The sequence below is a fragment of the Salvelinus alpinus genome, chromosome 32 (assembly GCF_045679555.1).
Source record: "Salvelinus alpinus chromosome 32, SLU_Salpinus.1, whole genome shotgun sequence".
NCBI classification, from domain to species: Eukaryota; Metazoa; Chordata; class Actinopteri; order Salmoniformes; family Salmonidae; genus Salvelinus; species Salvelinus alpinus.
In genome coordinates, this window is record NC_092117.1 from 1,183,426 (window position 1) to 1,202,058 (window position 18,633).

Consider the following 18,633-nt stretch of genomic DNA (forward strand, 5'->3'; position numbering starts at 1 on the left):
TCCTCTGCTCTCATCCTTCTAGACCTATCGGCTGCCTTTGATACTGTGAACCATCAGATCCTCCTCTCCACCCTCTCCGAGCTGGGCATCTCCGGCGCGGCCCACGCTTGGATTGCGTCCTACCTGACAGGTCGCTCCTACCAGGTGGCGTGGCGAGAATCTGTCTCCGCACCACGTGCTCTCACCACTGGTGTCCCCCAGGGCTCTGTTCTAGGCCCTCTCCTATTCTCGCTATACACCAAGTCACTTGGCTCTGTCATATCCTCACATGGTCTCTCCTATCATTGCTATGCAGACGACACACAATTAATCTTCTCCTTTCCCCCCTCTGATAACCAGGTGGTGAATCGCATCTCTGCATGTCTGGCAGACATATCAGTGTGGATGACGGATCACCACCTCAAGCTGAACCTCGGCGAGACGGAGCTGCTCTTCCTCCCGGGGAAGGACTGCCCGTTCCATGATCTCGCCATCACGGTTGACAACTCCATTGTGTCCTCCTCCCAGAGTGCTAAGAACCTTGGCGTGATCCTGGACAACACCCTGTCGTTCTCAACTAACATCAAGGCGGTGACCCGTTCCTGTAGGTTCATGCTCTACAACATTCGCAGAGTACGACCCTGCCTCACGCAGGAAGCGGCGCAGGTCCTAATCCAGGCACTTGTCATCTCCCGTCTGGATTACTGCAACTCGCTGTTGGCTGGGCTCCCTGCCTGTGCCATTAAACCCCTACAACTCATCCAGAACGCCGCAGCCCGTCTGGTGTTCAACTTTCCCAAGTTCTCTCACGTCACCCCGCTCCTCCGCTCTCTCCACTGGCTTCCAGTTGAAGCTCGCATCCGCTACAAGACCATGGTGCTTGCCTACGGAGCTGTGAGGGGAACGGCACCTCCGTACCTTCAGGCTCTGATCAGGCCCTACACCCAAACAAGGGCACTGCGTTCATCCACCTCTGGCCTGCTCGCCTCCCTACCTCTGAGGAAGTACAGTTCCCGCTCAGCCCAGTCAAAACTGTTCGCTGCTCTGGCACCCCAATGGTGGAACAAACTCCCTCACGACGCCAGGTCAGCGGAGTCAATCACCACCTTCCGGAGACACCTGAAACCCCACCTCTTTAAGGAATACCTAGGATAGGATAAAGTAATCCTTCTAAACCCCCCCCCCTTAAAAGAGTTAGATGCACTATTGTAAAGTGGTTGTTCCACTGGATATCATAAGGTGAATGCACCAATTTGTAAGTCGCTCTGGATAAGAGCGTCTGCTAAATGACTTAAATGTAAATGTAAATGTACATTCAATGTAGATGAGTCTGTTCTTTTTATTTGAAAGAGTACAAAATAGAGTGAAAACAAAAGAGGGGAGCGAGTGCGTGTGTGTGTGTGTCTGTGTTTGTGTGTATGTATGTGTGTTTGTGCGTAAGTGCTTGGATTGGGCAGGTGCACACCGGTAGTTTTCTACTGCTCGAGGACCATCAACCTCTACAGAATATTGGCTAAAAAGTTCCAGCTCCTAAATATAAACAGTACCAGCACCCAAAAATGAGTGCCTGCACCAATTTGTGAAGTTCAGTGATACGTGAAGTAAAAATAAGTCCACTTCAAGCACTGCAAAGTGTGTGTGTGTGTGTGTTTCTTCACGTGTTAAAACATGTTACAGAACTCACAGTGGAGGGAGTGATGCCAAACTTGCCCTCTCCGTCTACCAGGCCGTACTCGATGGCAGAGAAGAGGCCCGAATCTGCATCTGTGGCACTGACTGTCACTATGACCGTGCCCAAGTCAACATCCTCAAACACTGGCTTCTGCAAAGGGACAGCATGACACAACAACATCAGCATACACACAGACAAGCACAAACTCAGACCATCACAATAGAAATGATATCAAGTGAGTACTATTAAAGGTGTCCGCATGCATCCCACCCGAAATAGTTTGTGCATATATAACGACCCAAAAAATTGACGTTTTTGTTTGTTTTGGTCTTCCGCAAGTGTTTTTTCGGCTGTTCGTGCACACACATTTTTTCTCGAGGAAAGCCGAAGTCGGTAGCCAACGTCTATGCCCCTTTGTTGGTGATTGGTCAACAGTAGGGATTATTCAATGAAGTGTGATTCAACAAGAAACAAATTGTTTTCATGCAAAAAAAAATATTTGACAAATACTGCACCAAACATCTTACATGTAAAATTGAGCGACTAAGATCTTCTTGGGAAAAACGTAGACATTTATGACATATTTCTTGAGTTATCTTTTTTTTCTCAAGTGAATGTCTTTTAAGGTAGTATGTGAGAACACTCGTTCAGTTCGCCTAGCCGAGTTCGACTACGTGCCAGCTGAACCGAAGTATGCTGACGCATTAAGGGTATGTTTGCAGTGTATGTTATGAACTAGTATTTTTTGGTACCTGGTAAGAGGGTTGTGTAAAGATGGGCTTGTTATCATTGATGTCTACTATACGCAGGTAGACAGGAAGCTCAGCCACTCTGGGTGGACTGCCGTGGTCCTGAGCTCTCACTGTGAAGTTCAGCCACTGCACCTGCTCAAAGTCCACTGTCCGGTTGGCTACAATCTTACCTGCACAACAACAAAATGGTTACCAGCACACTTCTCATCATACACATACTAATTATAGGGGAGAACGGGTTGGTTGTCTCACAGGTTGGTTGTCACAGTGCTTATTACTCAAAATCCAGAAGGGGCTGTGTAATAATTGAATTTCAAGATAAAAATGTTTGTCCTCTATAGGAGAGTTCATCCTCAGTCAATTCAGGACAGGATCTAAAAATATTGAGGTGAGAGGAATATTTGCATTTTTCAAGTGTGAAAGAATATAATCATATGCTTCTTATTTCTTTCATAAATAGCTATATGATGGTAGCATCCATAAACAATTACCTTATTGAAAAGAGGAAAGGAAGAGCTTTATTTAAATGTGTATTTTTTTTCCATAGATCAAGTCATGGGGTAACTAGCATCTTAATTAATAACCTTTTCTCAATACAGGGGGTGCTGTTTCCACTTTGGAAAATATCGTCTCCAAATTAAACTGCCTCATACTCAATTCTTGCTCGTACAATATGCATATTATTATTACTATTGGATAGAAAACAATCTCTAGTTTCTAAAACCGTTTGAATTATGTCTATGGGTGAACCAGAACTCTTTCTACAGCAAAAATCATGACAGGACATGCGAAGGTCAGAAAAATAGTCTCTGTTCTCAGATCAGTTTAAAGCTCTGTGTGTGCCCTATGGATCGAAATGAACTGCACCCGCCTTCCCCTGGATGTCAGTAACCAATGAGAAGTGGAATGGAGTCTCTACGTATTTCTCAGAGTTTATAAAGCGCCATGGAGTGACATGTACGTTCTTTTGGACGCTCGTCAAGGCGCAAGAGAGGACATCAGAATGGCATGCTCAAAAGCTCTCGTTATCGGGCTAAGATATATCCGTCTGTGATTTAATTCGATATAGGTGTTAGAAACATCATAACGAAGTTATTTTAAACCGATTTATATCAGTTTATGCGAGTATATTGCTATTTTCGGAATTTTCGTAGTATTGCGCTTTGAGGATTTGGACATGTGTGTGCCACGTAGCTATTGTTAGCTGCTAGTTCCGAAGTTGAAGAGGACGTTTTACAACAAAGCAACGATTCTTTTGGACAAAGGACACCTTGCCCAAGATACTGATGGAAGCTCGTCCAAAAGTAAGAGCTATTTATGATTTTATTCCGTATTTATGTGGAAAAATGTAAACGCATTTGTCGGCCATTGTTGCGGCACTAGTCTGGCTGTAACGCACACTGTATGTCTAGTAACGTTAATTTTAAAAATCTAACTCAGCGGTTGCATTAATAACTAATGCATCTTTCATTAGCTGTCCAACCTGTATTTTTTTAGTCAATCTAATCGATAAATAATCGTAAACTTAGGTGCCTTTCCAAGATGGCGCCGGGCAGAATGCATGCCATGTTTTGACAGATTACATTGCATAACCACGATTTGTGATGCTAAATATGCACATTTTCGAACAAACTCTATATGCATTGTGTAATATGATGTTACAGGACTGTCATCTGAAGAATTCTGAGATGGTTAGTGAAAAATTTAATATATTTTGGTGGTGATAACGTTATCGCGCTTTTTGCCTTGAATCAATGCTGGGGTGATGTTAGCTCATGTGGTATGCTAATATAACGATATATTGTGTTTTCGCTGTAAAACACTTAGAAAATCTGAAATATTGTCTGGATTCACAAGATCTGTGTCTTTCAATTGCTGTACGCTGTGTATTTTTAAGAAATGTTTTATGATGAGTAATTAGGTAATACACGTTGCTCTCTGTAGTTATTCTAGTCGCTTTGGTGAGTTTTGTGATAGTGGCTGCAATGGTAAACTATGATTTATACCTGAAAAATGCAAATTTTTCTAAAGAAACATATGCTATACCATAAATATGTTATCAGACTGTCATCTTATGAAGTTGTTTCTTGGTTAGTGGCTATATACAGTGGGGAGAACAAGTATTTGATACACTGCCGATTTTGAAGGTTTTCCTACTTACAAAGCATGTAGAGGTCTGTAATTTTTATCATAGGTACACTTCAACTCTGAGAGACGGAATCTAAAACAAAAATCCAGAAAATCACATTGTATGATTTTTAAGTAATTAATTTGCATTTTATTGCATGACATAAGTATTTGATACATCAGAAAAGCAGAACTTAATATTTGGTACAGAAACCTTTGTTTGCAATTACAAAGATCATACATTTCCTGTAGTTATTGACCAGGTTTGCACACACTGCAGCAGGGATTTTGGCCCACTCCTCCATACATACCTTCTCCAGATCCTTCAGGTTTCGGGGCTGTCGGTGGGCAATACGGACGTTCAGCTCCCTCCAAAGATTTTCTATTGGGTTCAGGTCTGGAGACTGGCTAGGCCACTCCAGGACCTTGAGATGCTTCTTACGGAGCCACTCCTTAGTTGCCCTGGCTGTGTGTTTCGGGTCGTTGTCATGCTGGAAGACCCAGCCACGACCCATCTTCAATGCTCTTACTGAGGGAAGGAGGTTTTTGGCCAAGATCTCGCGATACATGGCCCCATCCATCCTCCCCTCAATACGGTGCAGTCGTCCTGTCCCCTTTGCAGAAAAGCATCCCCAAAGAATTATGTTTCCACCTCCATGCTTCACGGTTGGGAGGGTGTTCTTGGGGTTGTACTCAACCTTCTTCTTCCTCCAAACACGGCGAGTGGAGTTTAGACCAAAAAGCTCTATTTTTGTCTCATCAGACCACATGACCTTCTCCCATTCCTCCTCTGGATCATCCAGATGGTCATTGGCAAACTTCAGACGGGCCTGGACATGCGCTGGCTTGAGCAGGGGGACCTTGCGTGCGCTGCAGGATTTCAATCCATGACAGCGTAGTGTGTTACTAATGGTTTTCTTTGAGACTGTGGTCCCAGCTCTCTTCAGGTCATTGACCAGGTCCTGCCGTGTAGTTCTGGGCTGATCCCTCACCTTCCTTATGATCATTGATACCCCACGAGGTGAGATCTTGCATGGAGCCCCAGACCGAGGGTGATTGACCGTCATCTTGAACATCTTCCATTTTCTAATAATTGCGCCAACAGTTGTTGCCTTCTCACCAAGCTGCTTGCCTATTGTCCTGTAGCCCATCCCAGCCTTGTGCAGGTCTACAATTTTATCCCTGATGTCCTTACACAGCTCTCTGGTCTTGGCCATTGTGGAGAGATTGGAGTCTGTTTGATTGAGTGTGTGTACAGGTGTCTTTTATACAAGTAACAAGTTCAAACAGGTGCAGTTAATACAGGTAATGAGTGGAGAACAGGAGGGCTTCTAAAAGAAAAACTAACAGGTCTGTGAGAGCCGGAATTCTTACTGGTTGGTAGGTGATCAAATACTTATGTCACGCAATAAAATGCAATTTAATTACTTAAAAATAATACAATGTGATTTTCTGGATTTTTGTTTTAGATTCCGTCTCTCACAGTTGAAGTGTACCTATGATAAAAATTACAGACCTCTACATGCTTTGTAAGTAGGAAAACCTTCAAAATCGGCAGTGTATCAAATACTTGTTCTCCCCACTGTATATCTTTATTTAGTCGAATTAGTGATGGCTACTGATGGAGTAAAAAAAGTGGTGTCTTTTGCTAACGTGGTTAGCTAATAGATTTACATATTGTGTCTTCCCTGTAAAACATTTTAAAAATCAGAAATGATGGCTGGATTCACAAGATGTTGGGTCTTTCATTTGCTGTATGCTGTGTATTTTTCAGAAATGTTTTAGGATGAGTATTTTGGTAATTGACGTCGGTCTCGGTAATTATTCCGGCTGCTTCCAACGCTATTTCAGATTGCAGCTGCAATGTAGAACTGTGATTTATACCTGAAATATGCACATTTTTCTAAAAAAACATATGCTATACCATAAATATGTTATCAGACTGTCATCTTATGAAGTTGTTTCTTGGTTAGTGGCTATATATATCTTTATTTAGTCGAAATTGTGATAGCTGCCCATGCAGGAAAAAAATGGTGGAGAAAAAAAAGTTGTGTCTTTTGCTATCGTGGTTAGCTAATAGATTTACATATTGTGTCTTCCCTGTAAAACATTTTAAAAATCAGAAATGATGGCTGGATTCACAAGATGTGTATCTTTCATCTGGTGTCTTGGACTTGTGATTTAATGATATTTAGATGCTAGTATTTACTTGTGAAGCTATGCTAGGCTATGCTAGTCAGCTTTTTTACTGTGGGGGGTGCTCCCGGATCCGGGATTGGGAGGAACTAGAAGTTAATTAGCATTGGGGGGTGTTTAGGGATGGTTGTCACATTCGCCCTGTTTCCACCGGCACTTAAATTTAGGGCCAAATTCCAGCTGACTCTAATCTAATTCGCAAATTCGAGCCCGGTCAGGGTAAACTTGGGCTAGCGTAGCCCATTTTCACAACTTGTGCCAGTTCGATTAGGATTCGGCTGGTGACGCCATTATTACACTACCGTTCAAAGGTTTGGGGTCACTTAGAAATGTCCTTGTTTTTGAAAGAAAAGCTAATTTTTTTGTCCATTAAAATAACATCAAATTGATCAGAAATACAGTGTAGACATTGTTAATGTTGTAAATGACTATTGTAGCTGGAAACTGCATATTTTTTATGGAATATCTACATAGGTGTACAGAGGCCCATTATCAGCAACCATACCTCCTGTGTTCCAATGGCACGTTGTGTTAGCTAATCCAAGTTTATCATTTTAAAAGGCTAATTGATAGTACCCGCAAAACACCAGTCTCAACATCAACAGTGAAGAGGCGACACCGGGATGTCCCTAGAATTTCTAAGCAAACAGCTGGAGGCAGGGCTTTCTCCTATAGAGCTCAGTTTTTATGGAATGGTCTGCCTATTCATGTGAGAGATGCAGACTCGGTCTCGACCTTTAAGTCATTACTGAAGACTCATCATTCAGTAGGTACTATGATTGAGTGTAGTCTGGCCCAGGGGTGAGAAGGTGAACGGCAAGGCACTGGAGCGACGAACTATCTTTGATGTCTCTGCTTGGCCGGCTCTCCTCTCTCCACTGGGATTCTCTGCCTCTGACCCTGTTATTGGGGCTGAGTCACTGTGGTGGAGAAGATTGTTGTGGGCTATGCTTGGCCTTATCTCAGGGTAGTAAGTTGTTGGTCTGTTGATATCCCTCTAGTGGTGTGGGTGCTGTGCTTTGGCAAAGTGGGTGGGGTTTTATCCTGCCTGGTTGGCCCTGTCTGGGGGTATCGTCGGACGGGGCCACAGTGTCCCCTGACCCACCCCTGTTACAGTCTCCAGTATCTATGCTGCAATAGTCTATGTGCCGGGGGGGGGGGGTCGGGGGGGGGCTAGGTTCAGTCTGTTATATCTGGTGTAATTCTCCTGTCTTATCTGGTGTCCTGTGTGAATTTAAGTATGCTCCCTCTAATTCTCTCTCCCTCCCCTCCCGGAGGACCTGAGCCCTAGGATCTTGCCTTAGGACTACCTGGCCTGATGACTCCCCAGTCCACCTGGTCATGCTGCTGCTCCAGTTTCAACTGTTCTGCCTGCGGCTAGGGAACCCTGACCTATTCACCGGACGTGGTACCTTGTCCTGGACCTGCTGTTTTTGACTCTCTCTCTACCGCACCGGCTGTCTCGACCTCTGAATGCTCGGCTATCAAAAGCCAAATGACATTTACTCCTGACGTACTGACCTGCTGCACCCTCTACAACCACTTATTATTATTTGACCCTGCTGGTCGTCTATGAACGTTTGAACATCTTGAAGAACAATCTGGCCATGTACTCTTATAATCTCCACCCGGCACAGCCAGAAAAGGACTGGCCACCCCTCAGAGCCTGGTTCCTCTCTAGGTTTCTTCCTAGGTTCCAGCCATTCTAGGGAGTTTTCCTAGCCTGCTATTTGGGGTTTTAGAGTTTCTGCATAGCACTTTGTGACATCTGCTGACGTAAAAGAGCTTTATAATTACATTTGAATGATTGATTGATATTCCATGAAAATATTACATTCCAATTAATATATATTTTTTATTAATTAAAAACAAGTATTGCAATCTTTTTGCTCCTGAATGTCATTTTAAATACTGCTGGGATTTCAAATCTTGCATTATTCAAATCATATTCACTGCAATTGTACATAATGGATTGTATGGAAAAGGAAAGACAAAGGAAATGAATGTGCAGGTGAGTTAAAAAGAGTGAATTTACATCAAATCTCCTCATAGTGGGGATGTTAATGTGCAACACCATTTCCCCCCATATTTCATTTAAATAATTAAAATAAGACAACTAGATTTAGAATGACTTACTAAAAAATGTCTAAATAAAATGGATTAAATGGATTTTAACACACTTGTGTGAAACCATATCCCATAATCTTCCCCCCCGGGATGCCAGTTACCCCGGTACTTTAGAAAAAACAGCCAATTTTCAAAAAAAAACATTATTTCATGAAATAACAAAAAAAGTGTAAACTGTAGCCATTTATTTCTCTTTATAGTTTATTCGCCTAAGCATGACCTTTATCCACATACAATTATTTTCCCCAAATGATGCTTTTTTGTGTCAGCAATTAGACATTATTCTTAGGGGGGGGGGGGGGGCCTACTTTTGTTTGTTTTATTAAGCATTGATATGAACATTTGAGTAGAGTAAGAACTGCAATGCCAAAGCAAATATTCAACAATGTTGATTTTATTTCTACACATTTATTCGTATAATGTTAGATAGAAATACTGTTCAGTAAATAAAGGCTTTCCTTTTTTTCAAATAAAGGCTTGACTTTTTCAAAAACGTTGTATATTGGTTCATTTGTTGCTGAAAAACGAATGGCAAACGCTGTGACAACCAACCCCATACTGTGTGACAACCAACCTCGGACAGAGTGTGTTTAATGGCTCCGTGTTGGAATAAGATATGAGGGTAACAAATGGTCCACATTTCAACCGAAGACCTTGTTTTTTCTCCTAACAGTGAAAATAAGATATACTGGTGCTGAGAAATACATGAATTTGTAAAAAGTGTGACAACTAACCCCGGTCTACAGTATGTGACCAATAAAATTTGATTCGAATTTGATTTGATGCCCTCAAAGCCGGTGTTTGGTGAATATATTGGCACGGGAGTCGTTAGGCCCGGGCCGGCACACTGTGCCAATATCCTCCAAACACAGGCTTTGAGCGCATTATCACTTTTATACAATGGGTTACCAACATATTCAAATAATTATTGACATGTTTTAATTTTAAACCTTATTTTGATAAATTTATTCATACTATTTCATCCTTCCAGACATAGTCCCGACACAAATCTAGGGTTGCTACCCAAGCTGACTGGTCATTTGTTCAATCGGTTTGGTTGCCAGTCCCAGACGTTCAGTCTTTTTGTTCTGTATCTATGAAAGAGACCCAGTTGTTCGTTCTAAATGTTCCATTGCCATACTGGCTGAATAACAGCAAAGTAGCTGCATTTGTATTTGTTTAAACTGTTTTCTAATGACATTTATTTGGGATACATCCATAACAATGAGCTAATGAGGTGCAATTTCGCCTGGCATAGGACATTTGCTCTCTCGTCAGGACACTGTTGTTCAACAACACAGCTAACACAATCACTTCAAGCTGAAGCTGGAAAGACTGCAAACTAGCTGCACTTTGTTTCATTTTACCTTTTTTCAATTTATATTTCTTTGTATATTTATCCATAAAAATGATGATTCCTGACTTCGACTGGCTGAGAAAACGCTGCTTGTCTGTCTCGTCCCGACTCCCGACACGTTCATTACTATAGGACAGCTGGATATCGAATTTGAATATTGAAACAATGTCATAAAGGTCAAGGAGACAGACAGCAAGGTTTATACAAACGTCCACTGTTGAAACCTAAATGTTAGTGTAAAAGAAATGTAAGAAAATGTCTAGATGCTTTTTATAGTAGAGATCAAATGTATAAATTGCCTGGCTGGGCTGATGAGACAGTGGATTGCTCAATCAAACGGGACAGAGTAAATAGGCATTTTTAACGTCATAGATTTAGCCGGTGGTAACTTGTGGACTAGATACAGGCTGGAATGCGATTTTAACCAATCAACATTCAAGATTAGACCCACCCATTGTATTGTATAATATGCTACATCAAAAAATGTCATAATTTTTGTCATGGCAAGTTGGTAGAATGTTTTCATTTAGAATGTTTGGTTGATTATTTGTAAATTAGCTTCAATACCCAGCGAATCATTTCTAGAAGGAATCAAATTCGAATTCAATCAAGTCTGGTTGCATTTCTGTGAATTTCAAATCTGCTATTGTTTGTGGGTTCAATGTAAAACTGATTTGACATGATACATAGTAGCTACATCTATAGACCATATATCAGTGTTCCTTTTTCTGTAAAGTGTATTGTGACAGGATTCTCTATCTATGGCTACATCTAGAGATATGTATTTAGAGAGTTGGGACATTGAGATTTCTGCATTATGATGCATTTACATGACACTACAAAATTATATGGCAGCAATGTTAGCACCGCATTAACATTACATGGGGAATATTTGAACAATCCTATGTAACTGAATGTCTACAATTAGAAGAATATTATTAATTCTAAAAGTTGGTGTAACTGTCTAAACTATAACCATTAAGCCTAAAAGCGCTAACGTAGTTATAACCACTGAAGTACATGGTTTTAATTCCCCCAAATACACATATATTTGAACATTCTCACACATTTAGGGTCAAATTTGAGCTTTTAAAATACAAGTTTATGCATGTTTTTCATGTTTTGAACAGTTGAACTTATCATGAAAATGTTTCTGTTATTTATTTAAAGTGTTTCTGTGATACTGAGAAATTGGCGAATTAGCTAATCTGACATACCAGTGAGACCAAAAATGAAAGATGAGACTCTCAACTTTGTATATGGAGACATTGACTGGAAGCTACAAATGTATTCAAATATATTAGTTATTGTTTAGTCATAGTGGCTGTCAACCCCAAATCAGGGGTGGCACCATATCTATATATTTTCAGGGTACATACAGTGTCTTGCAAAATTATTCATCCCCCTTGGCGTTTTTCCTATTTTGTTGCATTACAACCTGTAATTTAAATGGATTTTTATTTGGATTTCATGTAACGGAGATACACAAAACAGTCCAAATTGGTGAAGTGAAATTAAAGAAATAACAAAAAATAATCAAATTAAAAATAAAAAAAACGGAAAAGTGGTTAGTGCATATGTATTCACCCTCTTTGCTATGAAGCCCCTAAAAAAGATCTGGTGCAACCAATTACCTTCAGAAGTCACATAATTAGTTAAATAAAGTCCACCTGTGTGCAATCTAAGTGTCACATGATCTGTCACATGATCCCAGTATATATACACCTGTACACCTGTTCTGAAAGGCCCCAGAGTCTGCAACACCACTAAGCAAGGGGCACCACCAAGCAAGCGGCACCATGAAGACCAAGGAGCTCTCCAAACAGGTCAGGGACAAAGTTGTGGAGAAGTACAGATCGGGGTTGGGTTATAAAAAAATATCAGAAACTTTGAACATCCCATGGAGCACCATTACATCCATTATAAAAAGGTGGAAAGAATATTGAAACGACAACAAACCTGCCAAGAGAGGGCCGACCAGGCAAGGAGGGCATTAATCAGAGAGGCAACAAAGAGACCAGAGATAACCCTGAAAGGGGCTGCAAAGCTTCACAGTGGAAATTGGAGTATCTGTCCATAGGACCACTTTAAGCCGTACACTCCACAGAGCTGGGCTTTATGGAAGAGTGGCCAGAAAAAAAGCCATTGCTTAAAGAAAAGATAAAGCAAACATGTTTGGTGTTCACCAAAAGGCATGTGGGAGACTCCACAAACATATCGAAGAAGGTACTCTGGTCAGATGAGACTAAAATTTAGCTTTTTGGCCATCAAGGAAAACGCTATGTCTGGCGCAAACCCAACACCTCTCATCACCCCGAGAACACCATGCTGTGGGGATGTTTTTCATTGACAGGGACTGGGAAACTGATCAGAATTTAAGGAATGATGGGCTAAATACAGGGAAATTCTTGAGGGAAACCTGTTTCAGTCTTCCAGAGATTTGAGACTGGGAAGGAGGTTCACCTTCCAGCAGGAAGTTTACCCTAAGCATAGTGCTAAAGCAACACTCGAGTGGTTTAAGGGGAAACATTTAAATGTCTTGGAATGGCCTAGTCAAAGCCCAGACCTCAATCCAATTGAGAATCTGTGGTATGACTTAAAGATTGCTGTACACCAGCGGAACCCATCCAACTTGATGGAGCTGGAGCAGTTTGTCCTTGAAGAATGGGCAAAAATCCCAGTGGCTAGATGTGCCAAGCTTATAGAGACACACCCCAAGAGACTTGCAGCTGTAATTGCTGCAAAAGGTGGGTCTACAAAGTTGTTTGTTTGTTTCACAAAAAAATATATTTTGCATCTTCAAAGTGGTAGGCATGTTGTGTAAATCAAATGATACAAACCCCCCAAAAATCTATTTTAATTCCAGGTTGTAAGGCAACAAAATAGGAAAAAGGCCAAGGGGGGTGAATACTTAAAAATATATTTTTATTTATTTATTTTCTGTACCAAATTTTGTTGAGTCAACATTTTCAGTTTAAAGATTATACTTCACCACTAGCATGTAAAAAAGCGATTATATTGCATTTCTCCGTAATAACACAGAAATCATATTAAATTGTTGTGTTTTCTTGTCGGTAAGTAGCTGCTTGAAAAAGCAACAATTTCTGATGGATCAAAAAAATTGTCAAAATTGACCCCTGTTGACATTTATAGGGTTAATTTGACCCTTTTCATTGTCATGGCAATTCTGAATCATACAAATACTAAAATCAACCAAAACAAAGTTGGTGGAATGTTTGAATTTAGAATGTTTGGTTGAATGGAGAGACAGTGTTGATATCAACATTTTAAAAAGCAACTTTAGTAGCATTTCGAATGTTTGAATGTTTGGTTAATAAGCACCAACACAGATTTGGAACTCAGTTTGGTGGCAACAATCCCAATACTTTTTAAAAAATGAGCTTCTACACACAATTTCACAAGTCCGTCCGTACCATGGATGGTACAGGGACATCAGTATCATTCTGCATTATCATCAAATATCATCATCAATGGTAAGAATCAAATAATGTATTTAAAATGATAATGGCTTATTTAATTTTGTTTCATGTGCACTATGTCAGCTAAAAGCAGAATTGCAGTAACACATACAAGAAACACATTTAAATTAATAAAATGAGATACAACAAATTGAACAAAATCAAAAAGTCTTGGAGTTACAGTGCATTCGGAAAATAATCAGACCCCTTGACTTTTTCCACATTATTCAACCTTATTCTAAAATGGATAAAATAAAATAAAAATTTCATCAATCTACACACAATAACCCATAATGACAAAGCGAAAACAGGTTTTTAGAAATGTATTAAAAATAAAATATTTACATAAGTATTCAGACCCTTTGCTATGAGACTCGAAATTGAGCTCAGATGCATCCTGTTTCCATTGATCATCATTGAGATGTTTCTACAACTTGATTGGAGTCCACCTGTTGTAAATTCAATTGATTGGACATGATTTTGAAAGGTACACACCTGTCTATTTAAGGTCCCACAGTTGACAGTGCAGGTCAGAGTACCAAGCAATGTCCGTGGAGCTCCGAGACAGGAATTGTCCATGGAGCTCCGAGACAGGATTGTGTCGAGGCACAGATCTGGGGAAAGGTACCAAAACATTTCTGCAGCATTGAAGGTCCCCAAGAAAACAATGTCCTCCATCATTCTTAAATGGAAGAAGTTTGGAACAACCAAGACTCTTCCTAAAATTGTCTGCCCAGCCAAACTGAGCAATCGGAGGAGAAGGGCTTGGTCAGGGAGGTAACCAAGAACCCTATGACAGAGCTCCAGAAGTCCTCTGTGGAGATGGGAGAACCTTCCAGATGGACAACTATCTCTGCAGCACTCCAACAATCAGGCCTTTATGGTAGAGTGGCTAGATGGAAGCCACTCCTCAATTAAAAAGGCACATGACAGCCCGCTTGGAGTTTGCAAAAAGGCACCTAAAGGACTCTCAGACCATGAGAAACAAGATTCTCTGTTCTGATGAAACCAAGATTAAACTCTTTGGCCTGAATGCCAAGCGTCACATCTGGAGGAAACCTGGAACTATCCCTACGGTGAAGCATGGTGGTGGCAGCATCATGCTGTGGGGATGTTTTTCATAAACAGGGACTGAGAGACTAGTCAGGATCGAGGGAAAGATGAATGGAGCAAAGTACTGAGAAATCCTTGATGAAAACCTGCTCTAGAGCGCTCAGGACCTCAGACTGGGGTGAAGGTTCACCTTCCAACAGGACAACGACCTTAAGCACACAGCCAAGACAATGCAGGAGTGGCCTCAAGACAAGTCTCTGAATGTCCTTCAGAGGCCCACCCAGAGCCTGGACTTGAACCCGATCAAACATCTCTGGAGAGAAGTGAAACTGTGCAGCGACGCTCCCCATCCAACCTGACAGAGCTTGAAAGGATCTGCAAAGAGGAATGGGAGAAACTCCCCAAATACAGTTGTGTTAAGCTTGTAGTATCATACCCAAGAAGCCTCGAAGCTGTAATCACTGTCAAAGCTGCTTCAAGAAAGTACTGAGTAAAGGGCCTGAATACTTATGTTTTTTATTTTTAATACATTCCCCCCCCAGAAATGTAATTGTCATTATGGGGTGCTGTGTGTAGATTGATGAGGAAAATAAACAATTTGATATATTTTAAAATAAGGATGTAACGTAACAAAATGTGGAAAAAGTCAAGGGGTCTGAATACTTTCTTAATGTACTGCCGAACAGTCTAAGCGATAGAGGGAGGAGGATTCTCACCAGGATTTGGTTCATTGCACATTTTCTAGTATTTTTTTTAACATTCCATGTTTACAACGCATTTAGTTACATCGAGAACTGGTTTAATGTATGACTTTAGGTCAGGCTGTGGCGGTCATCAAATTTTGTCAGCTCGTAACTGTCATGCAAATAACTGCCAGTCTCTCGGTAATTGACCGTTAGTTAACATAAACATGTTTTGCATCTCCGGGCTTCCACGCATAGCCAACAAGACATTAATGCGGACCTTTGGAACATCTACATTTTAAAAAGTCTAATAAATCTATTTAATATAACCAACACCATCATAATAAATCCATTATTTATTTCAGGCAGTTTTAAAGAAACAGTATATGAAGAAAATGTAACCTATTTCAGAAGAATAGAATAGCATATTCTGAGTCGTCCTTATTTTAGGCCCTGATCTGGCTAGGACATATGGCTGTGGGCTACACTAGTTAATTTAGCAGACAAGATTTGCCATTTCCGTGGCAATATTTAAAATTATTTTATAGTAGAATAAAAAACATGAACTGTCGCACACCCAGAAAAATTAGTTTGTGTGGAATTGCTGACTAACGGCGAATAAACTATAAACTATCAAAATAAAGAGAGTCGCACATTCCATATATAAACTCCCAGTAATTTATTGGGTATTTACCAATGTTTTGGCATCACTGTGCTACCCAATAAATTACTGGAAGTTTAAATTATTTTACAGTAACAACAATACAATTGAACATAGCTGAATAAAATAGAAAGGATCTTTTTTCCAAACGATTTCCAGAGGGAGTGCGCACATGCGGCTATTGTTTTGAGAGGTTAATAACGTGATCATTTGAAACGGGTCCTCCTTTAAGCTTAATTTAGATTTATTTATGTAACTTCAGTTGTGATACAAAGCTTAAACTATATGTTTTGATTTGTAATACATTCTAAGTCTGCATGATGCGACTAATGATGATCTGAAAAAAGTTGCATGAAAAGCATGCCCTCTGCTCTGTTTCTTGATCATGCTGCACATACTTCATCAGTCTCTCATTCACAATTTGACAAGCACTTGATAATATTATCATCCATCAGACTATTCTAAATTACATATAGCCTACAGTGTGCCTACATATGTGTGGGATAATTTTTTATTTAGAATGTCCTACAAAAGAAAACGGTATCCCTAGCCTGGTCTCGAATAGCAAATGGAGGAAGCGCTTACCGAGGTTACATTTTTAATATGACAGGTATTATACACCGGTTGTAAAGCTTCATAATGTGCTTCATTTTAAGAATCGAGGGATAAAAATAGCAGCACGAAAAAGCTGGGATCCTCTTTTAAATAGTGGTCAGTCAAATGTCTGTTTTCACACGCGATTGCGCAATGACTGGGCTTATAAGAATTAGGCTCTGTACGCTATGAGCTTTCCAACCTGGTTCCAGGGGTCCTACAGTAGGACTACAGGCTACACTTAGAGTTATTTGGCCACTTTAGTTGTGATACAAACCTTATCAAAACATATATGCCTATGGCCTAGGCTACGTGCGACTATGATTTGAAAAACTGGCAAAAAATGCATGCTCTGTTTCTTGCATTAGACTGCACATGCTGGGCATCACTCACAAGTTCTCAAATTAATCTTGCCTTTACATATACTAAATAATATATGTGTGAAATTTGTTTTGGTTTAGAATGGGCCATTATCATGCACCCTTCGGAACAGGGAGAGAAAAAAAATAATCTGTATGCACTTGAGTAGCATATGGAGGACGCTTCTCCTGCGGTTAATTTTCATGCCAGCCAGGTAGTCTCCTCCAGTTGTACAGCAGAGCAATGTGCTTAATATAAAGAAAGTTTAAAAGTAAATATAGAAGGCCAGGCCTAGCCTATAGAAGGTTTATGGGATCCTCTTTTTAAGAGGCCATCAGAACACTGTTTTCTCATGCAATTGCATAGCATAGCTTATATAAATGTTGCGCAGCATGGGCTTATAGGAACACTTATTTCATTCCATGCATCAACCAACTATAAGGAGCTCGCTCTCACTGTGCAACAGGCGATCCTATTCCACTCAAACTCTGAATGCCAGGGCTCTAATTAAGTGTTTGAATTGAGTTTCGATTGCATGTGCATTTATGTCAGTGATTAGGGGGACAATGAAGCGCTGAGTACCAGGCAGTTAGCACGTTTGGTAGGCTACTAATGACTATCAGCTGCACCAGAGCACAGTTTTGGAGAAGCCTAGTTACCGTGGCAGTAATATGGTCATGGTGGAGTTTTACAAGAGAGTGAGGAGGGAGTTTTAGGAGCAGTGTGTGAGCTCTGGCGAACAGGGACTCTTTTCTGATGAAGAGATGGAGAAACTGGAAGCAATTCCGGGGGTGTTTGAATTGGCTGCAGAGATGGGCTTCCAGTGAAAATCTGATGTACTGTATATTGTAGAAGTAGTAGTACGATAAGAATAGATAAACTAATATCCAGGCAAGCAAATTGGTAGGTATAATACGTTTGATAAGTGTATGTTATTGTCTATTTTATACCACAAAAAATAAATAATATTTGAATGAAAGGAAATTTTAATCTGCCTTTTTTTGAGTGAGATTTGAGTGTGTTGTTGAGTTCTGAGAATATTAAATATACTTATGTCACTGAGGGAGAGAGGGTAATGTATAACATTTACTTTATGTCAGGATATGTTATTGTTAGTCATCAGGGATCCTATGGGAGGGATCCTCTGGGAGGAGAAGAGACACAGTCTGGTACCAAGCACCATGACAGACTTGAGTTGGGGAGTAGTGAGCACTTTGGGGTAGAGGTCAGGTCAGATGAAATGAGGAAGAACAGATATCACTAAGGTTCTGTCTAGCAACAGAGATGCATTGGCTGTTCAAATGTGTAGGAGGAGCCTCAGGAGGAAGGGTTAAATATCAGTGCTTGTGTGAAATGTCGTTGTCTAATGCAGCTGTATTGATCCTCTGGGAAGAATTAAACTTGTTCAAGCTTTCATTGTGTCCGATAAGCTTTTTACACTGAGAATTAGAACCTAACAGTGTGCTACTTATAAGAAGATATTTGAAAATACATTCAAATACACAGAAAATAATAAATATACTTAAATACTGTATGCATGTATTTGAACCCAGGTCTGGTGTGTTTGTGTGTTCACATCTGTTTATGCAAGTT

General features: G+C 40.5%; 1 protein-coding gene across 1 annotated transcript in view; it reads right to left on the minus strand.

Annotated features, from left to right (window-relative positions):
* cdh23 (cadherin-related 23) overlaps positions 1–18,633 on the minus strand; it is a 727,760-nt gene that overhangs the window by 42,882 nt on the left and 666,245 nt on the right. Inside the window, exons 50-51 of the mRNA XM_071379722.1 lie at positions 2,404–2,573; positions 1,664–1,801 (exon numbers count right to left, since the gene is read on the minus strand). Of these exons, the coding sequence (XP_071235823.1) occupies positions 1,664–1,801; positions 2,404–2,573 (308 nt within the window). The remainder of the gene's footprint in view (positions 1–1,663; positions 1,802–2,403; positions 2,574–18,633) is intronic.